Source organism: Cygnus atratus, chromosome 3 (assembly GCF_013377495.2).
Source record: "Cygnus atratus isolate AKBS03 ecotype Queensland, Australia chromosome 3, CAtr_DNAZoo_HiC_assembly, whole genome shotgun sequence".
Classification (NCBI taxonomy): domain Eukaryota; kingdom Metazoa; phylum Chordata; class Aves; order Anseriformes; family Anatidae; genus Cygnus; species Cygnus atratus.
In genome coordinates, this window is record NC_066364.1 from 111,437,613 (window position 1) to 111,464,706 (window position 27,094).

Consider the following 27,094-nt stretch of genomic DNA (forward strand, 5'->3'; position numbering starts at 1 on the left):
AAACAGTGCACTACCAACGCAGTTTGTTCAGTTCTTGCTTATGTCATTTATCTCAACTTGAAAGGTAAGAGGGGAGAGTGAGTCAAGGACACACAGAAGTGATAAGCCTTCCTCCTGGAGCAGGTACATACTGGTTCTGGCCAACCAAAAGCTGTGGAAGGCAACAGGGCAGCATGCAGAAGGCCCAGATAACTTCAAGACTTTGAAGGCTGCCTTTTAGGACGCATGAAGCAATGGAGGCAATGCAAAGAGCAAGAGCAAAGGACTCCCAGACTGCTTCTGTAAAAGGAAATACCTGCCTACAGGGAGGGTTGGTTTCGGCAGCAGGGGTCTCAGACCTTTCCCTGAGAAAAAAGCTGCCTTTTGGTTTCCACCTATTTAGGTTAGGGTTTTTTGTTGTTGTTTTGGTGTTAAACGGCTTAAAAAACAATCATTCCCAATTTAGTAAGATTTAAATAAGGCATTTTATCTCACTTGGGCATTTAACAAAGTTTCAGGTGTGCCCTTAAGAAAAACATTAAAGATTGGGCTCAAAACACAAAAAGCCTGGGAGTGTTCAGGGGACTGTCTGCACTCCTGTGCCACTGACGGTAAGTCTTTAACAAGGAACAAAAAACTATGAACAACTTTTCTTTTTAAGAGCAGGGTGCAGAGCTGCCCTAACTTTAACAAGAAGCACATAGGTAAGTACTGAAGCACCCCAGCCAAGGTTCAAATATTTTATTTTATATTCATATAGTATGAAGGTTCTTATAGTTCCCACAACATATGATGTAGCATGCAGAGGAAAAACTAAACATTCAACGTAAATCATTTTTCCCCACACAAACTAAAAAACCTCATCCCTCCCCTTCCAATCCCCCTAAGGAAGTAACGGTAGCACTAAATTTCTATAACACCAGCCAAGATATGCACAAGCAAGTAAGAGAAAATCAAAAGCATTTGCTAAAATGTTTGTAACAAATACTTATGTACAAAAAATTCACAAAAGACTAGTTCCCCCTTGAAGCAGAGCACATGGCAGTTGACACTGGAACAGATACAACCACTGGCTGGGATTACAAGCCACGTACTGATCCAGAGGAAGAAAGTTACATGTAGTGGAGATTTTTGTTTTGAACATTAACATTTACCAAAGTTTGGCAACATTATCTTAAATTATGCAAATTATGTAAACAAGAGGAACATTTCAAATCGATCTACATGCAAAACTTCATGTCATGCAAGGACACCAAGCACCTGGATTTCTCTCTCACAGACAGAGCCCATGATGTGCAGCACTCAGTTGAAGGAACAGCTATGGCAGACAGGTGCTCAATAGAAGTAGGTTCAGACAACCTGCACTTTCCACTGCTGATTATAAAACAATTGTTTTTAATAGAAAAACTACTATACAGGAAAGATGTACTGTCCTAGAAAAATCTAGCAAATGTTTGTCTTCCAGCCAATAGTACCATTGCAGAAAAGGGAAGGGATGATATAAAGTTGTAAAACATGGCTCGCTACTTTTATATCACACAAATATATCAAGTTACCATCCATTACAAATTATGATATGGACAAATCTAGAAAAGAAAAAAATTCTCCAGGCAAAGGACTGGAGAACCGCAAGAGGTATAAATTTAGATAGTGTGAAGTTTTCCTCCTCTATGGCATAGGTTAACAAGATTTTCCCCCTGTATGAATCCTATATACATATATATATATTATATATAAAACATTACCAGTTATTTATGCTACCTGTAGTATTCTTTAAATGCAGAGGGGAAACTATCACTGTTGAAACAACAGAATTTAAATGGCAAGAACACTTTATAGTCTAAGAACTGTATAAAATAAGTAGATGGGAATCCTGCACACTTACGTAGGTCCTAATTTCATTAAGCTAAGCACAAGAGAAAATCATGAATGTGTTTAACACCTTGAGCAGCCGTATCTAAAATGAATCCAAAACAGCAGATGTGCACTAACTGTGGGACAGCTCTAACTGTTCCCGATCCCTAGGTGACAATATCTAGTGGCCACCAAAGCGTTCTGCAGTTACTATACGCACATGAGGGCTAGTTCTTGGCAGTAGCATTAAACTATATTCTCATATTAAGTAGAATTGTACTAAGTTATTTAGCAAAGAGACACAGTCCCTGGTAATATATTAACAGGTATAAATAAACTTAGTCTCCTGTGTTACAAAAAATGTCATTAAGGTAAATTAATAAGAAGCAATGCTTTGTCAGCCAGTCAATATATAGAAACATCTGAACAGTCACAGGAAAAGGAAAAGAGTTGACCTAACACCCAGTTAAAATTTTACATTCTTCTACTATATATATAAAACTGTGTGAAATAAAAGTAAGGATGTATATCCATATATTGAACTGTTAATATTCTGCTTGGCACTTTGTACTCTAGTTTTGTTTCTGAATCAAGTATATTAAATTAAAGCCCACCTAGCTACTACATATAGAAAGCTACATATATATCTATATATAAATACACACACACATATATATATATAGATAGATATTTCCTTGTTATAAAAGATGAAGAAAAATAAATTAAAAAGCCAACCCCTTCCCTTTCTCCACCACACTGATATGCTCTTTCCATCTTTGCTGTCCTTCAGACTTTAAAGTGCTACACCGAGTTATTGAGAGAATAAAAGTTCAATAACACTTAGTTGGCTTCATGAGGCTCATGTTGGAAAATGTGGCTTCACAGAGAAAAATACTTCCATTTAAATACACAGAGAGCATTGCTGGACGTCTTGAGCAGATCTTCAGAGATGGAGAAGAAAGCAAAAGTGTTGGGTGGTGCCCTACAGAGTCACACATCTACCACCATCTTTTTGTGGATATCTAGGCCTCCTACAACCTGGGAGAAAAACAAGCGCTCGTAAGTAGATAAGAATTGAAAATTGGCAAGACAGAACAAGCACATTTCATTCAAAAAGATGCATTTATCTCTATTATAATCACAATACTCCTGTCCTCTTCGATCTTATTTACATTTCACAAGCACTGCATGATACGCAAATTAATTAGATATTACCCAAGGTAATTATATTATACAGGTTATACAATCATGTAAGTTACACCATCTCGGCTTTCTTCCCCCTCATCTCCTATTCTGACCTTCTATTATGCTGCTGCACGTTAACTGAAATGCTAACTTATTTCTAAAACATCCTATAAAACCATGCAGCTTTACAAAGAGAAGCAAAGAACAACAGCAAAGCAACACCCCCAGTTTTTAAGACGTGCCTTTCATCTGCTTGTCCTTTTTCAAGAGCAGCACTCAAGGGGTTACTCTCCCTGTAACTGACAAATCCTACTACCCTGGCCTCTGTAAAATCCCTGTGTGCTGCAGACCTGATAATCTCCCCAGGCTCTCTCCGCTCTGTGCAAAGATAAACCTTTCTCAAGAGTGATTTGGAGCAGACACCTAGTTTAGTGACAGGAGATTAACCTGAAGTTAACCTCTGAGGAACACACCTCTCCCCTCCAGCTACCACCTCTGAGAAAGACACTTTGTAAAACAGAGATCCGCTGTGAAGTACTGCTTTTACAGTTTACATGTAATTTGAAGCATTTGTCTTCACTCAGCAGACTTACATGCCTGCCCACTGTTCTTTGATTTTTCCAGTGTATTCTGTTAAACAGCTAGAAACAGAACAACTGAAGTGCTGTTTCTTTTTTAATCAAACTGTTGAAAACAAAGAAAATCAGGCTCTTACGACAAGCCAGTCACTTGCAAATCATCTTTAAATTTGCTATTTTCTACCAGCATAAGACCTGGAATCCAACACACATCTTCAAGCTAGCTAGCTTTGTCTCTATATTAAAGATTATTTAGGACTGGTCTTGCATTTAGTATGCCATAAAATAGCATAGAAATTATTTTGCAAAAGTTGCTATTCTCTGAATGAAACCCTCCTCCCCTTCAGAGGCACTAGATTCAATGGGAAAATTGCATCCCCGATGAACCAATTCATGACTTACTCACACATCAGAAGACACGCTGCATTCTACTGAAAGCCAGAAGACAACACCATCTATAATAAAGCTGTGTAATGAGGATCTGTGGCCAGATCAGAAAATATGCTCTGCTTTTACAACCTTACCCTTTACGCTGTTTACCCTCCTTTTATTTTAAAAATTTTTCCTTAGAGGTTACTTACAGCACAGAATTCTTCAAAAGATATTCTTCCATCACCATCCTTATCTGCATTAATTATGGTTTTATCTACAATTTGCTGTAACTGAGTGTCTTTGAGATTGTTCCCAACCATCATCTTTAGCACCTGGAAGAGCTCTCCATTTGAGATATACCCATCTTTGTCCATATCATAAATGCGAAAAGCAACTGCAGAAGTAAAACATTAAAAAAATTTAAAAAACAACTTTCAGCAACAAATGGGGTCAGAAAAGAGCAATAAGAATTTGTGTGCTTTGCAGCAAGGCTGTGCAGGATTGTGTCATCACAAACAGAAAAACATACTGCAATTTAAGTGGGATGTACTTCTAACAGCTTTTCAGTTTCATTCTAAAAAACACATGAAACATCAGAAACAGTAAAATGAACAGTGTTACTACAGGACTTGGAAGAAAATATACTTTGGAAGTGTCAGCTAATACTGTTTTTAAGCCCCAACAGTAGAAGAATCCTATAAACACTAAATTGGAAAATCTTCACTATCAGAATTAAAGTACCCAGGTAGCAGTTCATTTGCAAGGAAGACAAAAAATTTACAACCTTCTAGGGAAGGAATGAATCAAAATCCCACCCTGTTACTTTGCTGCAGTTTGACATAGGACTGAATTTATTTTTAAACATTTAAATATAGCAGATTTCTTTCCTAAACCTCTATTGCGTCTTACGCTACTGAAAGCTACATCCATGACTGAGCCTCTCCCCTCCCCACACCAAAGGCTTAGGACGTGTTCCTGAGATGCAGTTCTCAAACAAGAAGAAACTAGTGCTGTTCTACTGAAGCATCCAAAAAGCCATCTTATTTTTATGCTCCCATAAAACAAAGCACACTGCTAACAGTTTTCTGAAGTATACTTAAATATTATTTACACTTCCCCCACCCCTGAAATGGGAAACAATTGAGGATACTCAAAAGGTACCCTCCTGAAACCTTCCATGAAGAAAAGAACGCTGGCAAAATCCTCACACAAATGAAAGTGTGAACAAAAGCTTCCAAACTACCTTCATGATTTCCCACTTTCAAGAAGAATCTGGACTTACTGTTTTATCAATGTTAACTAACGAAAGTACATTTTTGAGGACTCAGTTTTGTTAAGGAAAAATCAAAATACTTACATCTCAACTTCTGTTCCTTATCTCCTTTGACACTGAACTGGGAGACTCCTTCTATAAATTCTAAAGGACACAGCACAGAAAAACATTTACAAAAATGTTTTTTAATAAACCAAAGGAAACAGTTCAGAAATTGAGAGATTTTTAAGACTCTAAATTACTACAAAATCTTTAATACATTGCTTACCCTGCAACACTTAAACTCACATACTTGGACACTGTTGATTAGCAGGAAGTACTTCAAACCCAGTACTGCACTCACTGAACAGATTTTTCCATGTCAGTGTTAAGTAATTCTGAACTATGTTTTCATCATAGTCTCATAAAACCCCATCTACATCTCTACTAAAACTACTCCTGTGAGGATTCCAGTTGTAGAGCTCCTTTCAACAGTGGTTTCTTCACTTAAGGCAAGCATTACATGAAACTGAAAACTTCTCTATAACACATGCAAAACAATTTTAGATAAAAACAAGGTAAAAAGAAGGTTTACGTTATTTACCAATGAATTCATTATCTCAAGAACAACCTTTTGAGTTGCCAAAAAAAATAAAACCTTGAGATGTGATGCATCTGGATGAGTTCCCATAACTAGACTACCTACAGCTTTGAATGGTGAAAGTGACAACGGTGTAAAACTGCAACTGTGGTACAGAAAAAACAGAGGTATGGCAATATAGCATTAAAATGAAAGGCCTACTGCAGCTTTAGCAAGTTTTGTGAAATTAAGTGAACAACTCAAATACTTGGCTAGTAATATTTTCTTTCTTGAACCATTATGTTTCTGACAGATTAAGAAACACTCAGGTCTTTTAACAAAACAAAACAAGTTTCCTCACACTGGTAATTTTTTTTTTTTGAGCTTCCCTGAGACAGAAGTCAAGTGAGTCAAACTTGGCCAGATGACAACAGCAGAATTCATTACCGCTGATTGCAACAGCATGATTTTACTACACCAAACTGATTTTGACAACTTCCTGTTCCCACCCAAGAGAAACAGCTCTTGGTAGTTTTGCTAATCACAGCTCACTGTCACACACAATATAGCATCATCTTTCCTCACTGCCTGTTTTTCACGTGGGGATTTTTAACTGTAAAACAACATTGTTGATTTTTGTGACTTTTTCCTTTGTATCAGTTTCCAAAACTTTCTGGTTACGCTGTAAGTCTCCCTACAGAAGTTTGAGGGGGTTTGTAAAGTCAAAATCTTTGTCATTAGTTTTTTCTATGTTCGTTAACATGGATAATAATTTGAAAGGTCAGTCTGTCAGTATAAATGAGATTTATTAACTTTCTTCAATTTAAAATAAAAAGCAAAAAATACCTGAACAACTTTTTCTAGTCATGATCTGTAAGAGGTCTGTAATAGCTTCAACACATGTTGGACACCATCACTTCCAAGAGTAAGATTGTTTTAACAAAGTAGAAATTAAGTTTTTTGACCTGCTGATTCTCTTAATCAGAGATAGTTAAGATAAATTAGCTAAAAGCTAAAGCTTTGGAAAAATCTAAAGCTTTGGAAAAATCTAAGTCAAAGCTCTTGGTTTTTGCCTCAAGTGTCTACCCAAAACCATACAAAAAGACTCCTGTAAGGGAAGTATCAACAGAAAAATGTACATCACTTTCACAATTCAGAAAACTATTTTCAAAATACTTCAAAAGATATCTTGTAGCAAGTTTTGGGTAAGTACAATTCAAGCAGAAACACAGCATTTGCAATCTACCCCACTTTCTTTCATAATGTCTTTATACTTCAGATAGCACCATGACTGAAAGTCTGAATCAGTGCACGTAAGAGATACTTAATGAGTAGTCATAAATCAATAGGACCAGGAAAGCATATTAGTAAAGACTTTGCTCTTTTAATCAATTTAGGCCGAACTGTTGCCCTAACATACCAGAGAATTTTTCTGGCTGGCACAGTTTTACTGGCACTCAATTTCATTAGGAATTAGTATCTATTTTGATTAAAAAGTTTTCTCCACCCATCCGTTCTCAACTGAAGTAAAATTTAAGTTCTGAGTCTCCAGTTATTCTGATAAAATGCCACCACCTTTCAGAAAGCGCTGTATCTTACCTTTGAAGTCCACTTCTCCATTGCCATCTGTGTCAAATATATCTATTACTCGCTGTACTAACGGGTTCTGTTGCAATTCAGGTAAAGACATGAACTCTTCCACACTCAAAGAACCAGAGTTGTCCAAATCAAGCTTCTTAAATCTCTTTCCTAGTCGTTTAATCTCATCAGCATCAACTGAAAGGAAAAAAACACCTATTCTTAGTATTCTTAGCTTCACAGTAAACCCTTTGCCAGTTAAACCCAATGCATATTTCTCCCTAGCTTTCTGATCAGCATTTCTCCTATAGTATTAGGACCATCAAACACTTGCATGGAAGATTATAAAGATAATGTCAAACTCTGAAAACAAACACATGCCTTTTCATTTTATTTTAATTAAAACTTACCTTTTTTCCTCCCTGCATCAGCCATAATACAGTTAGCCTTGTGACTCACTGAACATCACATGCTGACACAACATTTTAAAGGATTGCAGATGCTTAGCTAGTTCTTAGTCAGCTCTTACAAATACCAGGTATAAAGAAATAAAAAAAAAAAGACCAAATTTCCTTACAAGAAACTAGCATTAAGTTTATAGTAGACTAACATAGTAAGTTATGAAGACAGTTATATTAGTAAATATATTAGCACACCAAACACAAGACCTCCTGGCACACATGCCAAGCGAAGCAGGTTAGCAGTCTGGCTACTGCCCAGCTACCACTCACCTACTGACTCATCACCCTGACAGATCTAAGATAATTTGTCTCTCCATCTCAAATGGGAAATAGACATGCATGTAGCCATAATATTCGTACACCTATTTTCTGTCACAGAGTTAAAACAGGTTCAGGTTCTGCAGCAGTACCGCTTCACCTCCCTTCAAGTTTAAAGCAAACCCTTAGTTACAGCATATACCTCGTACCCTACTTCGCATCTGATTTCACCAGGAATAGACTAAAGCTGTGAGCATATAACCACTCCTTAAAAAAAAAAAAAAAAAAAACACACACCACTTCTCTCTCCCTGTCAGTGCTGAAAAGCTTGAAATTTTTTCTCCATAACAACCTAGAAATTTCCTATCAGCAGCTTGATTTAACACACCGAAGTTAGTTCACAAATTACTCACCATGTTTGGGTATGAAGGAGGAACTGTGGTTCGTAGGAAGTACTAGAAAGTGGCTAGCATACAATAAACCACAGCAAATATATCTTACAGCACCTGAAGGTTTCTTTCCAACTTGCCATACAAGTTTCTTTCCTAACATTAACAATCTCCTCAAAATTTCTTAGCTCTGTTTAATGCATTTCCTCTGATAGCAAAAGAAACTGTTTCTCAGCTTCTATGAGGCACAGACATACCACCTCATCCATTTCACACCACATTAATACCCTCTTAGGCTTTTGTAAAAGTGCAACATAAAAACAAATAGCACTTAGACTTTGATATGTAAGGACTGCCAACATGCAGAGCTTTATGTTTAGAAATTGTAGCAGATTCAGAGACCAGAAGATTCCTCTACACCAAAGCAATCAAACTTTCAATTAAGTTCCTTGATATCACTGTTTACAAATCAACTAATAAAGATATATGCATTATTTAGTAACAATATTTAACTTCACTTTAGAATATTTAAAAAGCAAATTCAAAGTATTATCTATTGTGTATAAAATACTGTCCTTCTCTTACCGGATCAGTGAAGTGTCACTTCCAATCTTAATAAAAAAGGTAACACTGACTGAAATTGAACTATTGCTCCCTAAGCTAAGCAACCTGAAATACTTTATAGTTCTGTAATTTCACAAAATCACAATGGAGAAAAATTAAAGAAGCAGTAATATACCTGATCTTACCTCCCCTGCCAAACAAATCAATGAGCTATGAATTGCAAGTTTTGAACCATTAAGTTACATTTAAGAAAACCACACGTATCCAAAAACAACTACAAAAAAATTACCAAACCAGAACACAAAGAGATGTCTGAGCCAGGCCTGAAGACCAGCAGCCACAGCATCACTGCCTCAGAATGCCAAAGCAGCATTCATTAGAGTCCTGTCTCATGACTACTCTAGTCCATTTCCTCGTTTGGAAGCTGAAGTCCATGGTATTTTTCCTCTTAAGTATATAAGCAAAGACCAAAAATGAAACCCAGAGTTCTGCCAATAGCCTGCCCTAAGTTGAGCTGATCACCTCACACACAAGTCAGTCCAACACAGCTTTACATTCGATTATTACACAAAAATGACACTAAAGTACTGGACCACTTCTGCCATCACACTCACTCACTCCAACAGATAGCAAAGAACTTCCACAAGATGTGCTAAGAAGGCAAACTACAAGGGTATTTTACCTCAAGCTAGTCTCTATGTTTTAGCAGGACCTACCAATATGAATTCAAAAGCTACATTTTACTAGGACATTCAGAGACTGATCTACAGCACACAATCCTGACAAGCAGTGCTGTAACAGTGCTCTAACATCACCTGCTAGGCATACAAACCCCTGTTAAACAGTCATGCATGAGACTTGAACTTACACAATCACAGTACTTAAGAGGAAATGAAGCACTTTTTTTTTTTAATTTTTTAAAATTTGAGGATCACAGTCAAGGATTTTAAGATTAAGGACAGTGAAGACGAGAATCAGAAGATGCGAATGCATTGGAAAGGCACCTAAGGAAACCACTCCAGAATGCTTTGTGTGTTTTGCTGAACAGTGGCAAAGCAGCAACCACTCAAATCATGAAATCACAAGTCTCCAGACAGTTCAATTGCAGTTCAGAATGCAGATGCTGAGCAGAGATTCTAGGAGAAAGGGGTATTAGAAATTTCTCACTCCTAACTTTGACACATTCAAACAAGGGTTTGCCTGCACTGCAGAGCCAAGGAGGTTCTACCCTTGGGAGGGGCAGAGCAGGGCATGCAGGGACAGGGAGGTCAAAGAACAGGAGTAATGAAACTGTATCTCTGCCAAAGCTGGCCATGGGTAGGTTTTGTCCAAAGCTTTGTTTCTGGCAGCAGATACACCGTGGATGAGCATACTGGGAGAAAAAATTTCACGGTAATCAGAGCAGTTATGGGAACAGGCATATTTCCTTTAACAGTTCACATGTATAAAAGCTGCTGTTCATCATGAACATACAGATAAAATCAGCATCTGCAGATCAGTTTCATAATTTTAATTTACTGAGCATTTCCCATCAGAACAATTTTTTCTTTAAACACACTGCAAGCATCACCTACATTTTTAAAAGGCCTAACTTAAAGAGCTTATACACTTAGAATCATATTTCAGTAAATACTTGTCTTTATAAAATGGCTTTCAAAAAATCAAAAAATAATAAAACAGATTTTATTTTAATTTTTAGAGCCTTCTTTGAAATTTCAAGAGGTTTTGCCTATCCTTTTTCCTTCAGTTCAGTCAGCACCTGTGACAATTCTCTCTGGCTGAGCTGAACCATGTAGAGATTTCGTTTGGCTAGCTTTTAAGGAAAAAAAGCAAACATTTATTGTAAGAGCAAATTCCAATATTATCCTATGTATTTTTTGTTCAGACTTCCTCTACAAATACACACACACAACAGTCCTTACCTATGATGGACGTGCCCCCTTCTTACAAGGCTACTCTTTCCTTAGTATTTAGCAGCAGGTTGGCTCTCCTAGAATTTCACATAGCTATCACTGAAGGCCAGAGCAGTGAATTAAGTTATCAGAGGCTGAAAAAAAATACTTCTTTACTTCTTCTCTAAGGTCTCCTTAGAGGCAACCTTATGCTCACACAAACATCCCGAAGCTCTACTGGAATGCAAGGCATAGGATAATCCTGATGAAGGTATTTGAGCCAGAAGAACTGATGGTGGCAGTAGCAGGCAGAATTTTACAAGACTCAAGCTCAGGAGACCAGGATAGAGATGAAAACACTGGGAAATCCAAGGAGGTCCAAGTCCACTGAAGTATAAACAGGGTGATAACATCACTGAGCAGAATAAGGAGGATCAAGCTTTGTTTACATCATTTGAGGCAGAGCTTGCCTGTGACTCATCACAGTGGTCTGAGCTTCCTCGAGCTCTGGCTGCAGTGAGCGTTCCTCTAACCTCAAACTCAAGTTAGCCTTTTTTGTGCTCCACTCACCCGCTGATTTAAGGCTTCCTCGGCTTTTACACAGAAGAATATCCCATCAGCTTATCACCCATGCCTGGCCTTACAGAAGATACTAACTAGCTAGAAATTATACCTGGTGATTCTTTTAAGAATGCTTTGCTCATAGCCCTGTAAAAAATATCAAGTTATTCAGTTTTAAGTTTTTTCATAATCCAATTTGAATTTCATTCACCTTTTAAAGAAATATCAATATTTTCAAATGATTCCTCTTTCAGACAAGTATTACAATTCCAGAGGCAACAATACCTGCTTCATATTCTGAACTCATTTGCATACACCTAGAAATGCTATGAATCAGGTTAAAACGCAAGAACTACATGCTTCCATGAAATGACATGCAAATAGATTTGTGTAACTCCATTTTAGTACAGCAGCTTAATCTTCTAGCTGGACACACTCTAATATGCTGCTACAGACTATTGAATATACCACTCCTTTCCTTAACACAGAACAACAGAGATGATGATCCACAAAGTATTTTAAAAAATAAGTTTGTTTCAAGCTGTTATTCACATCACTGATGCTCAAATAGTATTATAAAAGGCATTCAAGTGGCAACTCAAAAAGCCTCATTAAAATCATATCTGAAGCGCATTGCACTCTACTTTGAAATAAGTTATTTCAGAAAAATTTAGTGTTATTGCTTCCAGTCAAAGTAAAGGTGCACCTGCATGGTTAGTTTGCTATTAATGTGAAAGCCACAAGTAAAAGAATACCTTAAAATACACATCTCTTTAAAATCCACTAGATTTAATGATATTTTAACAGGGTAACTGCTTGTGTCTTCAGAAGTGCTGTGCATTCATTGCTGCACAGTGCACTCACCTGAGAAAAGCTGTACATCTCAGCAGAGAGGTGCACTTCTGAAATCTAAGTGTTTATCTAAATACTTAAAGATACACATAAAAGATTCGCTTTTCAGATACTCTTAAAATACTAACTCTAACTCATAACTAAAAAACTGAAGAGAAAATATGGTGACAGAAAGCCTATATTACACTTTCTAAAATATCAGTAAACATAGTACTTTCCTAATGCTTTAATATCCTTGTAAAACATTAGAAAAAAGCTTTCTGTAAAGAGAACATTACTAAATTTGAAGTGTTTCCAGATAAAAAAAAAAATACACATTTTCCAAAAGAATGGACTGCAGAGATCTCAAAATAAAACAGAGGTGAGAGCTTTTGCTGAAGGTCTAGCCACAGCCTTGTCTGATGCAGGAATATAATGTTTCAGAGCAGCAACTAAGACAGCCATTTCAGTCTTGGAGATCAAATTTCAAAAAGATGACGCCCTTGAGAACACATTCAACCACTTGTCTTGTATATGCTTACACGCAGCTGGTCTAATCCTTTTCATGACTTCAGATGTGTCAATTACAATTTCTAAGTTAGAAAAGAGGTACTAGTCTCCTTAACCTAAAACCAAAACATAAATATAAAACTATTTTCTTCACAGTTTTTTGCTATGATATTTTTTTCTTGTGGATAATTTGACAATTTGGTTCAAATCAATTTTTTTCCATGTGAAACAGCAGTAGATTTTCAGTAATTTCTCAAACAGCACGGCTGAGAAAGTAACATTTTTTTTTTTAAGGGAATCCAGCAATGCCAATTCACCTACAGAAAAATAATAGCATTCTAAAATGAAGGGTAGAGTAAAAGAAATATTGTAGTTTTGTTAATGGTATACATACCCTGCATAATATCCTGAATTTCCTTTCCATTACTGCAAACTTCAAAACAAAATTCTTATAACATGAGACACCAAGACAGCAGTGACTGCAGGGCCAGGTAGGGGGTTATGACCCTGCCACCATGAAGACAGCATAAATTGGTTACTGCTTTCAGTCACCCAGAAGTTTACCATTCAAAAATCCTTATCAAATGATCTTTAAAAACATTGTCCAGTCTGTACCCATGGCCCTCAATCCCTAGATCTTTCACTTTACTCAGGCACGCGGAATCTTGAAGCACAGTGCAACCATTCCAGAGATCAGTCACAAACGAGAGGGACTTCTACAGTAACTACATCTTCCCCACTGTTTGTAGTTGCGTTGCCCAGACAAGCAGTGACATGCTCTCTACCGTGAGAAGGTCCATCAGAGCAGAAAGTTTTAATCATGCAAAACCTCAGATTTACATGATATCCTCAAAATACTGTTTAACCACAGAATATAACACAGAAATCATCTCCTCTGCAATAAAAGTGGGTAAACAAGCTCAGCAATGAACCTTTACGTTAATAGTAGCTACGAATAAATACAGCTTGTCCCAGAATTAGAAGTTTATAATAGCAACTTGCTGCTTACAATTCAGACAGAGATATGGCTAATAAAAAGTTATCTTCAAAGGTCAACTTGTCCCTAAGGAAAATCTGACCAGTAGAGCAGTAGCATAAAACCAGATATAAGATTCAGAAAAAGACTGCTAATGTCTGCACTGCCTAGGAAGTTCTACCCACATATACGTACTTAACAAGATATATATTGAGAGCATAAGACCACAGTGCAGTGCTTTAGTGAAGTGGGTAAGATGCTCCTCATGTGCAAGTCTTTGCTAGCTGATGACAAACTAATTAACAAGGACATACACTAGGCATTGAAGACTTGCAAGTTATTAGCAAAAGCTTCATTTCTCTAAAAAATGCTTAGAAAAAGATTCCTCTGCATATACTTATTTCACATTACTGTTTGACTTATGATTAGAGCTGGAATTCAGGTATGACTAGCATTGTGAAAGTAGTCTAGAAGTTAATTCCTAATTTGAAGAATTTTTTCTATTTAAAAATAAGAACCGATTAACCAAAGAATACTAATTCTATTAAGAGTTCAGACATACATGCGCAGGCCTATGCATGATTTAGTGCTGAACTAAAATGGTCAAGGAAAAAAAACAGTTAAAAATAAGTACATTCAGCATAACGCTGCCGGGACATTTCACAAGACAACCCTTTCTTTGGGCAGCTTTAGGCAAGAAATATTTTGGTATTTTTACAGGGTAGCCTAACCTCATGAGACAGAGCAATGAGTTTTATTGTCACATGGCCAAAAGCAAATAACACCAACTTAAGTGGCTTCTCACCTAAATGCCTGGCTGCAAGCATACACAGGAAGGAGAGAAAAAAAAATCCTCTTACAGCTTCAACCTCTCTTTCTCCAAGGGTGCCAAGACAGCCTAGGCAATATACTTAGCTCCTGAGATAGCACATACTGCACCACAAGCTGTTCCACAGCCCTGAGAAACTGGCATTGGGACCCATGGAAAAGCCTGACTGGTTGAACTACCAGTTAACACTTCATTGTATGGACACCAGAATACGAAACAAACTTACGATAGTTTCCATAGAAAAAGAAAAAAAAAAAAATCAGTCTAACAGCAAAAGCCTACATTTTTCAAAGGTAATCTTTCACCTTTTAATTTTTGCGTTTACTGTATAAACTGCATTAACTTTTCAAGCAGCAAATTCTGTAAATTCACATGAGAAGTTGTACATAAATAATATTAGCCTGTAACAATATAATGTAGTGGTTAAAAAAAAACTTACAGTGCGAGCACATTTCCAAAGGGTAGCTTGCCTCATTTCCCTGCAACACAAAAAAGAACAAAGCCGTAATTATTCCCAGGTTCACTTAGAGGAACTATTGTAAGTTTCAGCACTGTAAATATCTTCAGTAATACAAGTTATCCATATTTTTTATATATATACACACACACACATATACATACACACACGCACACACTAAACCAACAACAACTTATTTTATTTGGATGGTTCTATGTTACCAAAATATAGAAAGTAATATAAAACCACTGAGGTCTCCCTCTGATGAGAGTTCCCATGAAAATATCAGCAGTCCACATGATACAGAGTAGTAACTTCAACCCTATATTGTAAAAACCAAAACTGAAGTCGCCAATTACTTATAAATTATGCAAATGCTACTTTTCAAGCTAAGATAGGATTTAATTTCAAGACTTCACACACACGGAAGCTGCTTTACCATTTTATTTTAAGAACAAAAACATACATGTCCTTATGAATTGCCACGACAAACTTTGCCCAATTAGCAAAAGAAAATCCCAGTACATGTTCTCCCCCTCCCCAAAATATTCACACAGGAAAAGTGATGGGAAAGTGAGGTTTACATGCCCAGAAATTAACTTTACATTTAAATATTATTTTGTAAGTAGTATCTCAATGTGTTCCTGCATTGTAGCTGAATGGAAAGTTAAACGCTAAGATTTAAAATCCTTGCTGTACTACAATATCCATAGCAACAAAAATTAAAACTTTATGGGGGTACAGTCACTTTGAACTTAAATCATACAGAAACATACAGAACTTAAGAGGAAACCACAACTACCATAACACGAACTCCAAAAGACAATAGAAATAAATGCTGGTATTTTTCCTCAAATGCCTTTGAGCCAGAGAAGATTGCAATGCACACATACTTAATATTTATGTGGATTCAGTCAGCAAAGGAGTGACCAGGTAGCTGAAGAGATTCACAACCAAACCTTATCAAAAATTATTTGGGGGAGTGTTTTATAGAAGAAAACATATTTAAGATGAGCATATAACACATTCTATTCATAAGTCGTTCTCTTTTGGTGTGGAGTGTAAGGGATTCCACAGCTGAGCTCTGGCGCAGAAAGAGTCCTTAAAATTATGCAAATTGTACACAAATTAAGAGATTACTTGACAGAAGAAAAAAGAGAACTACATTTAGCCTGGAAGCATGCGACTGCATTTCCTATTAAGGACAGAAAGGGGCAGAACAAACATCTCATGAATCTAAACATGTCTGAGAAGAGATGTGTTGGGTTGTGTGCGTTGTTTGCTTTTTTCTTTTTTTGCCTCCAGAACACACATTCACGATCCTTATGCCCCCATAACACACAAACCCTCTTGCTTCTTTAAAAAAGTTCATACATTGCTTTATAAGTAGAGTACCAGAAGAGAGCCTTAACATCTTCCCCAATGTCTACTTACAGCAAGTCAAAGAAGCAGAATAGGAACTGACAGGGTGGGGACAGTCAGGTCCCTAAACCTAAAAACCATGACTGAGATATTCTGCAAGAGTAACTTCTTTCACTGCAGCTGGGAATCAAAGAGAACGGTGCCACGTGGAAAATCTTGGACGGAACCCAACCAAAGTCTTAGAAAACCAGTGAAGACCAAAACAAGCAGTAAAAGCTTGGTGTATGTATATGAATATAAAAAGGTATAGGATTTAAAACTGAAGAAAGCAGAATTTTGAAACAAGAAGAAACAGGAACCAGGGGATCCAGCTAGGCTGCTCTTAAGACACGAGGCCATGAAGAGGCAAGAAAAACACCAGACTGGAAGGCTGCAAATTAAAGGAGAAAGTTGAATTAAAACCAGTGCACTTGTGCACATGCACATACAAATATACAATCAGAACTACATTAAAAGACTGTTCTGGGAACTTATATACTTGGTGAGATGTTGGGACAAAGTTAATTTCTAGTGCAGGCCACTGAAATCGATCTGGCTAAAACAGCATAAAATGCTTCTAAAAACTGGGAAGGAAATGGGAGTAACTTTCTTCAGTTAATGAACTAAGTATTATGTTTATAAAGCAGTTTTACTATGAATCTAGATGCACATGCAATACCATAATCAGGTTGTCTATGTGAAGTAGCCTACGAAGTGTTTGGAGAGTAGAGAAAAAAGTGATTCAACTCCAGCTTAGTTTTTCTGTGAAATAGTTAATGCTAACAAGAAATGTTAGGAATACTTACCTATCCAGGACTGGAACTTGGATCTCTACAAAAAATTAGAAAAATTTAGTAAGCGGCAGTGCAAACCATACATGACTATTCAGTATCTGCTGTACTTAAATAGGGTATTTTAAAAAGTAGTTACCTGTTTTTGATGTGCTGCGTTCACTTTCACAGGAGAATCCAAAAATCCACTAGATTTTCAAAAATGTTTTAATCCCCCCTTTTTTGGCGAGAATAGAGGCTCAACCTACTCATGCCACAGTTGAGATTCCTGTTTGCACACCTGTAAGCTGGACAAACACAAAAGGTTTTCCTATGCACCAAAGACTTGTTCCTCACAGATGAGTTTAATGATTTGGTCTTGGGAGCTGGCATTTTTCACTGCATTTTGAAAAGCAGTAAAAAGATGTCCCTTATTTGTCTCCAGATACAGTCAGTATGTGTTCAGACAGCATGAAGTGAAACGTAAGCCCTGAAACACAAGTGCTAAAACAGGTTGAATATTTTCTTGCTGTTGAATGACAGATAGGTGGTGGGTAAGATTAAGGCCTACAACAACATCCACCTTAACGACTTAAAACAAGCAGGCAAGTAAGCACAGCTACAGAACTTCATGAAGTATCAAATGAGCCCTATAAGAAAAGGGGAAAAATGGGTGTACATTGTTATTTATATGGTTTTAATGCAGAGTTAATATTTAACACCAGATAGTATTCTAAAGAATGCTGGAAAATATTAGATTCTGCATACTAACAGAAAAATTGATGATTATCACATTTTATAATTATAAACCTTATTCAGCAAACGGACACTGCACTGACTTTATTCCTAAAGTTTTAAGATTATACCCATTTATAAAGACAAAAGTTATTGTAAAATCTCCAAACAGCAGCTGTCATTTATTCTCTGATGAAGCGATACTTGTATAATAACGTGTAGCGTAAAAGGTTCCGACAAAACTCCAAGATTGCCTATTAAAAAACACATTATATTATTAGTTCTTCCTGCCAGATATATATTTAGCATACCTCACATAAGTGAGTATCCTGTCATGTACACCATATTAGCACATTTAGAGATGAGTGACGCAGCCTCTTGAAGAAACGCAGCTTGTACAGCATCAACACTCCCCAACAGATTTATTTGGCACCTACACCTAGTATAAAACATGCTTTCCCTAGCTGCATCTGGGTATTACTACCATACTGCCGGAGTTTAACTCTTTTCTCTTGAGTTACATGATTAAAACACGTGGCTGGAAAATGACTGATATTTTGAAATCCTTTTCTTTTTGAAGCAGTCCTGAGACTTTCCTGAACACTCTTAGATCCCTGCAAGTTCTTTCTTCATTAACCACCAGCAAAATCATGACTCCTAGACCAAAAGAATTACCTATAAAGGAACAGTCCAGAGTCTAGTAACAAGAAAGCTGACCAAATTCTGAATGCTGCAGAAATATCAGTTCACTAAAGATGAATCAAAGCACACCACAGAAGTAACTTCAGAAGTTTGTATGACATATAGTTTGCTCGTTTAAGAAAAAAGTAAGCTTTGCAATTATATTCTCTACTAATCTCTCTCCTTTTGGCAGCTATGCCTTTTTACTGATTAAGGATAATCTAATGGCCTTTAGTCTTTATTTCTCCCATATATTATCCATTTAAAAAAATATGTTTCCTGATTTCTTTCTTCAGTAACTATTTCAAATACTGATCATTCTCTCTTCTTGAGAACAATTTTGTAAATGCTCCTCCACAGCAGGCTAGTTAAGGTCATTCTGTTTATGAAAGCTTCCTCTTAGTGAAAGACAAAAAGCTGTGGACAAAAAAAAGGAAAATTGCACTTTGCAAAATCAACAGCAGAAGCTAAACTTCACAGCTGAAGTTGTTCACACAGAAAAGCTTGTACACAGTAAAACATTAAATTGCAAAACTGTTCTATGTTAGCAACATTTCTAGACCTGTTTGTATGCAACTTGTCTGCACATCTTTTTGTCAAATGTTCAGGGGGTTAAGTGTCAGCCTTCAAATACTTTTCTGCTTTTATAAAAGCAGATTAAATGTATTTTAAATGCCAGCAAGCCAGTCCTAAAAAAAAAGTCCTCAAAAAGTTAAGCATGAGTGCCAACCAGTACAAACACCTGCAAGAGGTGAGAAGCTAGGTTGTTTCAAAGCTTCTGTTTCCACAGCCAGATAACGAATGAATTCACTGAAATGTCGAGAATTACTTCAATGAAATGTCAAGAGTGGTCTCTTCAAGATTAGTTAAGTAGATGCATAGGAGTAGTTGTCTGAGATCTGCTATTTCTTCAGCAAAGTACAAGTGCAACAGCTCATCCTTGCTGTGAATGGCCTTAAAACATGCCAACTGCCTTGATACTGCAGTTGACTGTTACACTTAAGTACCAAAGCCTCCCACAGCAGCGTGTTCCTGCATTTTTTTTAATGCACAGGAACATCATGAGGTCTTGTCAACATTGCTATATGGTGAACTTTATTTGCTCCTGCATCTTCTAAATTACTAACTAGAATTTTTCACAAGAAAAAATACAGCCTGTAAATGCAACAGTTAACTAAGCCACATCACTTGGGAGTCAGAACTAGGACTTAATCAAGATAATTAATTTCAATTATAAAATTACACAAAAAGCTGTTCTCCATCACTTACTACTACAAGTGAAGAGGAACAGGAACAGTGAGACTGCAGAGACTTGTAGACAGCATTTCAAAAACACTATTCCTCCTTCACAAACAAGCAAAGTGCTTCTCTATCTTTTCCTCCTTATTCTCCATACCACCTAAATTAACGATTAATGAAAATTACTACCTGTTATAGAGAATTTTTCCCCCTCCAAGCTCATCTTCCATATATTGCTGTTTTCAAAGCTTTAACAATGAAGAATAGCCAGCTTGGTGAAGAGTTGTTTTTTTTTAATGACCATTATTTAACATGTTACTTGAGTTTTGGCTGTCATATAGATTGGCACTGTATTCTCCATTAACAACTAACAGGCAAGTTGGCAAGCTAATTTAAGACAGATGGTGTTTCTTATCAGGACTGCAAAACCTTTTGCCTGAAAAGAACATGCCATACATCCACAGTGGTTTAAACATTTATTAAAATAAGTTTCAGACAAAGCCCTAGACACTTCAAGACACATTAATATTCAAGCATCTGAATTCATGATCAGAAAAACATGCAAGATCTCACCTTTTTTAATTTGTATATTTCATATATGACTTATGAGAGCAATGAAAACCTACAAGGAGCTTACCAGAGCACAGAGGAAAGACGCACCTGAAGTTTCTGTAGACACCCCAACAAATCAGCAAGTATGGCTTAGAACAAGACAAGCAGGAATAAGGTACAACTGGAAAAAGCAGCAAGAACATCACCTAATAGAATACACTTTTTGGTTAAATCCAACGGATGAGGGTTTTTTTGGTTTTGTTTTTAAACAAGTTACTGAACATATAGAAGTTGTGTCTTAGCCTGAGAGGAGCTTGTAATACCAGAAAGACCAACAAGTCAAGAAAAAGATCTTACTGATTATCACAAGCAAACTCGTAAAGAAGATGTCATAGATAAGACTGCCAGCAAATTCAGCATTTGTGTTTGGTAATTAAGCCACCTTTTAAGCTTTTCACTGCAGCCATTAAGAGTAAAAAAAATCTACTTAAAATTGGGATATCACAGCATAGTTACTGGAAAACAATGACTAAAATTAAGAGCTGATAATAGGGCAGACTAACTGCCAAAATTTAGACATTAACAGTTAACATAACTTGGTCGCTGCTACACAGTACTTGCTTCATACAAAAGTAACGTACTTGCTTTCCATAGAAGTCCTCCAGGCAGAGCCCAAACACTAGCTCAGAATTAGAAGCTCTCTAGCACTTCTCCAAGCATATTGAAAGAATAAATCTACCCCTGAGGTCTTTTTAAAGCAATAATAATTTTGAGTTAGATGTTGTGATGCAAAAGAATTAAGTGAAGACAAGAAATCAGATGGCTTAAAAAGACATGTAAAAGTTGGAGCAACTCAAGAGCAGCGAGTTTCACTGTTTACTCCAAATTCTCAACCTCATTCCTGAGATTCTGACCTACAGAAAGAGTTAAAGAAACGCATAAAAATGCCTGACACCTGCCCCAGTAAGTTTCCGAAATGAGGTATCACCTAGTGGTACTGCACTGGCAATCCTACATTATTTTTCCAGGCCATCCACAAATTCTGCTACTCTTCCGAGGGGCAACTTATTTCCTTGCCCCTCTACTCATGGAGCTAAACCAGTATGACAGAAGTTCAGGATGCATTACTTCCAAGCTGAACCCAACTCAGAACATGATTCATGGAACCTTCAAAAGAATTAGTATTTTCAGAGCCTCAGCTCTGCTTACGCCCCTCAATTTTGTGCTCAAAGCTGTGGAAGAGTCCCTCCGCATATTTCATGGTCATTGTCTTCTTTGTCCAGAAGTCCAATATAGCACCTGGGAGTTAGCAACAATCTCATTTCTCTTCTGGCATTTGGACTGTCAGATCCGGCCTCCATGTTACACTTTGGTGTGAGCATTTAGTTTATCCACAAGAGCAACAGAAGGGATTAAACAGCAAGGAAGTACAAGCAAGGAATTCTTACAGGGTATCCAGACAAGCAAGGAATTACAGAAAATAAACTTAGGGAGGAGGAAAAAAAGGCAAGAAAGAAAATCATAAAAGCAGCAGTATTGGTACCCAGTAAGTAGCACAGACCCCAAATGTGACAGTAAAGGACTCTGGCATTCATCTGATACTTAAGAGTTGTGCTTTTCTGCTCTCCTCTGGGTAAAAATTCAATTAAAAAAATTGATGATTATTAACAAAAGCTGAACACCTGGAGTTACCATCAATGTTGAATTCACAGAATGGTATCAGTCATGGAAGGAACAGAATGTAGTCTTTACCAAAAAGATTTTGCAAGGTTTTGTTAGCAAGCTTTTTTTTTTTTTTTTTAAACAGACTAGCATCCACCATTTGCTTCTTATTCTTTAGTAAACCAGAAATAAAGTCTACAGAACTTACATCTACAGAAATAAACTATGAAGTTATGTATTGACCAAAATTCTCGGTACTGAACAGTTCCTATGAAAAGTCATAAAAGGAAAAGTTTCCTACGGATACAGAGATAAGGAACGGATTTAAAACCAATCAAGTTTTAGGATGTTCCCTAAGCGTTAAAAAACATAAACCAGACTTCAACAGTCATTTGCTTTTAAGTTCCTCCAACAAGTGCTTTTGGGATGCATTTGCTTTCCCAACTATGACTGCTGCCTATTAGGAAAATTGCATGAGAAATGGAAGTTACAGAAAGGCTATTTGTTCTAGTACAAAAGTTTATTTAGGAATTTCTCTAATGATTCCAATTTCTTTGACTCAGCTACAACCCAAGTTCTTGAAGCTTCTCATGTTGAGGACGCTAAACCAAATGCATCCCACAATAAAGAAAAACGAACTGAAAACTGCTTTCACATAATGCTCACATCTTAATGCAAAAAAGTACGTATTTTTCAACTCTAAATTTGCCAAGGTACTGCTAATGTGTTCTCCTCTACTTTTCACTTAAACAACAGAAATATTCCCCAAATATTGATTCTACAATAGTTGAAAAAACTGTTAAGTATGTTCTTAATGGCTGAGATAAGAACTGACTTGTCAAATGCCTTAGAATGTAACATTTTCTCCCCCTCCCCCCCCACGGAATCTAAAAGAGAAAAAATGGAGGCATTTCATTTGGGATAAGAAAAATGAATATTCTCTTGCATTTGTTACAGACTCCACTCTGAGACTACAGCATCAACTGTGACCTCTCAAATACCCACTGACAAGCATAACCATCATTCCTCGTAGCTGTGGTATTACTTCACTCAACACTTTCAGTTTAGCTGCTTGAATTTTGATAAACCTCTGAACATTCTGCTCTCAGTTTTTAATCACCTTAATACAAATGAAATAATTATGAAGTTCCAAGGGACAGGTCTCACAGCTGTTGCTAACTCAGCATCTCATCTGAGCACTAATCAACAGCAAACATCAAGAAAATCTTAGGAGCATTTTGCAGTCAAAAAAGGGCACTAGGAAAAAAACGCAGCTTGTTTCAAGTTACCTTTGGAAGAAGATTTCAGCTTTTCAACATGTTCTCTACAAAACAGCCAGAATTCATTAATCCTGCCTCTAAAGAAAACACTCAGTGACCTTCAGTACCAAAGGAATTCAAAAAAGATTAATACCTAATTCTTGAACGTGGCATTTAAATTGCAGACATCAGAGATAATGAACCAAGGCAAAGGGGATTGCTGGATTCGGGATTAGTGTAGGGATCAGGTCAGGTTAAAGCTGTTACAGTATTCTGGCATTGTTGTTCCTCGCACGGATGCAAATGAGGTGTGTTAGTTCACCTGGACGCATTTAAAAAATAAGTAGTATTATGAAAAACTTATTTTGGACATTTTTAATTTGTTCACGATAAATGAGGTGACGTTTCTTTAGAAGATTGTCCTCTTGCTTGTACATCAGGTTCCACCACACGCCCCCTCATTCCAAGGTGCAGCAGGCCAGGAAGATGGCACAGGTCTCAGGATAAGGCCGCAGTTTACTCCTCAGTCACCACCAGCCGTGGCTGTGCTCAAGCTCTGACAGTCATTTCAAGGGAAGCCACTTGTCCTCTGGCTGGCAGTTGGCCAGTCACTTCTGCTATGCTTTAAATCCTACACTGTCCAGGGGTCTCCTCCAAAATGAGATATTAATGGCTTAAGGCCATCACAGGCAAGTAGCTATTCTAGGATATCACAGGGAAGCCCTAGACCCATGAAGCAAGAAGTGAACCCGATATTACAGAGAGCTGCTGTTGCCAAAACCTCTACCAGACAGGAAAACTGAAAGAATCAAGAGCAGAGTTAAAGAAGTTCAACCTTTAACTTTAATATGCCCTTTTGCTTTATTAGTGTCAAAGGGAAGATAGAAAAAATAAAGTGTATATATATATTAAAATTTAAAACAAGTGTTTTTTTCTCTTTGAATTTGAAGTGTTCAAGACCAAAAAAGCAATCAAAAATCTGTCCAGTTATAGCAGGGACTATGATTTATATTCATATAAACATTGCAGCTTTTAAAATCTAAATATAATTACAACTGCACAGCTTTCAGAAAAAAAATCTAAGCTTTCATGATCTTGAAGGTAAAATAATCATATCTATACATGCACACACAACACTCATCTGCAGATAATCTACAGGTGTCTCCAAGAAAGAACCCTGTCACCTAAGACATACCAATTTATAAGGACTCAGCAGAAATGCCGGAGAACAGTTCACAAAACCACTTAATCAGAACGCACAATCAGTGACAGAACAGTTCTACTGCAAAGTCCTTTTCCTAAGCCTGCAAGTAAAAATAATCCATCAGGTCTGAGGGTACAGTCAGCATCAATAATACACTGGGTTTGTGTCTACCCCCACAAGTATTCTTATGCAGGTTTGATATAGACATAAAAACCTAAAAAGGTAACCGGGTTGCTTTAAACTTAATATAACTCAATTGTTGTATCTTTGATGTGTTTAAGTTTTCTGGTCTACTTGAAGAACATTTCATTTGTAAGATGTCTGGCAGGGAGATGATTAGCAGCACTGGATTCAAACATGCTGCTGTTTTTAAAACAAGGTAAGGCAGAGGCAAGATTGTACCATACATTAAGAAAAGTAACAAATAATCCTCGTTATTTGAAGTTGAAACCCCACTATGCATGAGTAATCAAACTCCCATACAAAACAACAAAATCTGTCATTGCAGAAACCTACCTAAGTATCACAACCTGTAAACGAAGCTTGAGAGAAACACACTGACAGGAACACGAGTGGTAACTTTATGGGCTATGAGACAATTTCACTTTTGGCAGTTTCCAGCTACTACTCTTTAAAGGCAACAACCCAGTCTGCTTCGCAATCACTGCAGAGTTAGCATTTCTAAAGCTTGCATCAGTCTTAAATTCTCAAAAGCCTGTAATTTTCAGTATGAAAATAACGAATCCTCCAAAAGCCAAGGACAGAACATTTTCCCAGAAAGATGCTGAAGCAACTCAACCTTTTGTAGGGGAACAATAAGGTTCTGTCATCGCTACATCAAAGTTCTGATGCAATTAAGAGTTCACATTAGGAAGTCTTTGGAGTAAGACAGGTTGGTCCTCCATAGCTTCTGGATAAGGCATAAAAAGTTTACGAGATGCCAATTTAATTGCTCTGATTACATTAACATATTGGTTGCACCCATAAAACTTCTTACAAGGTTTACTGCTGTAGCTGGGAACAGCAGAGACCTTCCAGGCACTCAAGTTCAAGCCCCAGATCCAGAAGAGCTTGGCACATTGCCCTGGTTCTCCCCAGCTGACCACAATACAAGCCACTAGGAGGCTTGAAAACTTTTGGCAAACAGAGGCAATTGCTAGTGGCAAGCCAGACGTGCTCTCAAAAACATTAATGATTTCTCACAAGTTACAACTTCTGTTTTCAAACCACAAAATAAATCAGATTCGCACTGTCCAAAAATTGTTAAGTGGTTGTATTCCAAACTGATACTCTAGATGAGGATATATACCCACACACCAAAACCTGGCTTTAACCACTCTTTCAGACACATTCACCATAACATCTTGAGAGAAGGTCCAAAAAAGACAGCACCAAAACAGCACCTCACTCTAGAAGATAGAAGAAATGATCAGAGTCAGAAAAAAAAAAACTAGTGATAGATAACTGTGCTAACAATCCTTTCCATTTAGGAATGCTATCACAGAAACACAGGAAACAAACACACAAGGCTCTTCACTGAAGTTTACTCAATGACCATAGCTAAAGAGACCACAGCATCCTTCTTTAGGGACTTAAAAGATAAACGCAAGAAAGTTGCCCCACCAACCCATCCTAAGACACTGCCCTTACACAAGGATACCTTGTGCTACGTGCCAGGGAAAACAAAAACAAGACCCCACTGCCGAGCCAGAAAAGTTGTAATCCAAGTACAAAGCCCGGTAAAACACACAGAGAAGCCAACAAGGAAACAGACGTATCAATGACATGTTTGAAAACTACATAGATCTTTATGAATAACAAAGTTCTGTTGAAGAGTTTTACAGAGCATCTCAAGAAAGGCTTTTTTTTTTTTAAAAAAGTTGGCAGAAGCTTGTAATTAACATCATGGGAGAAAGCAAAAAACACGACTGAAGATCACAAATGACTGAAGTATCATAGGATTTTCACAGTTAAGGGCGAAGAAATGACAGTAAGGCAGCAAATATATCAAAAAATCCCTTCCAAAGCAAGTACAACTTATACTTAATAGGATAATATATAACAAAAAAACGAAGCATAGCACTTTGATCTTGTTCTTAGGGAAATTAGTGGATATAAATTGGCTATTAATAGTGATTTATAATCTTCTTTGCTTTAAAGCTTTGACTTATAAAAAGGAATGTTTTCTCTTCATTGGTGATTATGAACATAGGAAAACCAAGAAACTGCAAACAGTAAATTGCATGCACTTGTGTGACAGAATAACAACTTCCGATTTGGAAAAATTAAGTAACCTGTACAGCAAAGGAAACAAAACTTGATTCAACATTAGGCCAAAGCACACAAGCATCGCTGAAAAACTGGACAGACTAGGATAGAAGTCACACAGTTTTGACTAGTAATAAAAACCAGATCGCACTTAAGCTATTATCTAGCATCTTACAGTCTGTCAAATGATGAAACAAAACTGAAGAGTCAAAACACC

At 37.0% G+C, this 27,094-nt stretch overlaps 1 protein-coding gene across 3 annotated transcripts in view; it reads right to left on the reverse strand.

The window, feature by feature from the left end:
* Window positions 1–705: 705 nt before the first annotated feature.
* Window positions 706–27,094, reverse strand: part of PPP3R1 (protein phosphatase 3 regulatory subunit B, alpha) — a 38,127-nt gene continuing 11,738 nt past the window's right edge. The window contains exons 2-9 of one of the 3 annotated variants that reach the window (XM_035553036.2): window positions 17,438–17,585; window positions 17,314–17,338; window positions 16,541–16,898; window positions 15,089–15,128; window positions 7,400–7,576; window positions 5,326–5,385; window positions 4,178–4,362; window positions 706–2,871 (exon numbers count right to left, since the gene is read on the reverse strand). In XM_035553036.2, coding sequence (XP_035408929.1) covers window positions 2,824–2,871; window positions 4,178–4,362; window positions 5,326–5,385; window positions 7,400–7,576; window positions 15,089–15,101 — 483 coding nt within the window. In that variant the 5' untranslated portion in view covers window positions 15,102–15,128; window positions 16,541–16,898; window positions 17,314–17,338; window positions 17,438–17,585 and the 3' untranslated portion in view covers window positions 706–2,823. The remainder of the gene's footprint in view (window positions 2,872–4,177; window positions 4,363–5,325; window positions 5,386–7,399; window positions 7,577–15,088; window positions 15,129–16,540; window positions 16,899–17,313; window positions 17,339–17,437; window positions 17,586–27,094) is intronic. The other 2 variants (XM_035553035.2, XM_035553034.2) reach the window with 2 other exon arrangements.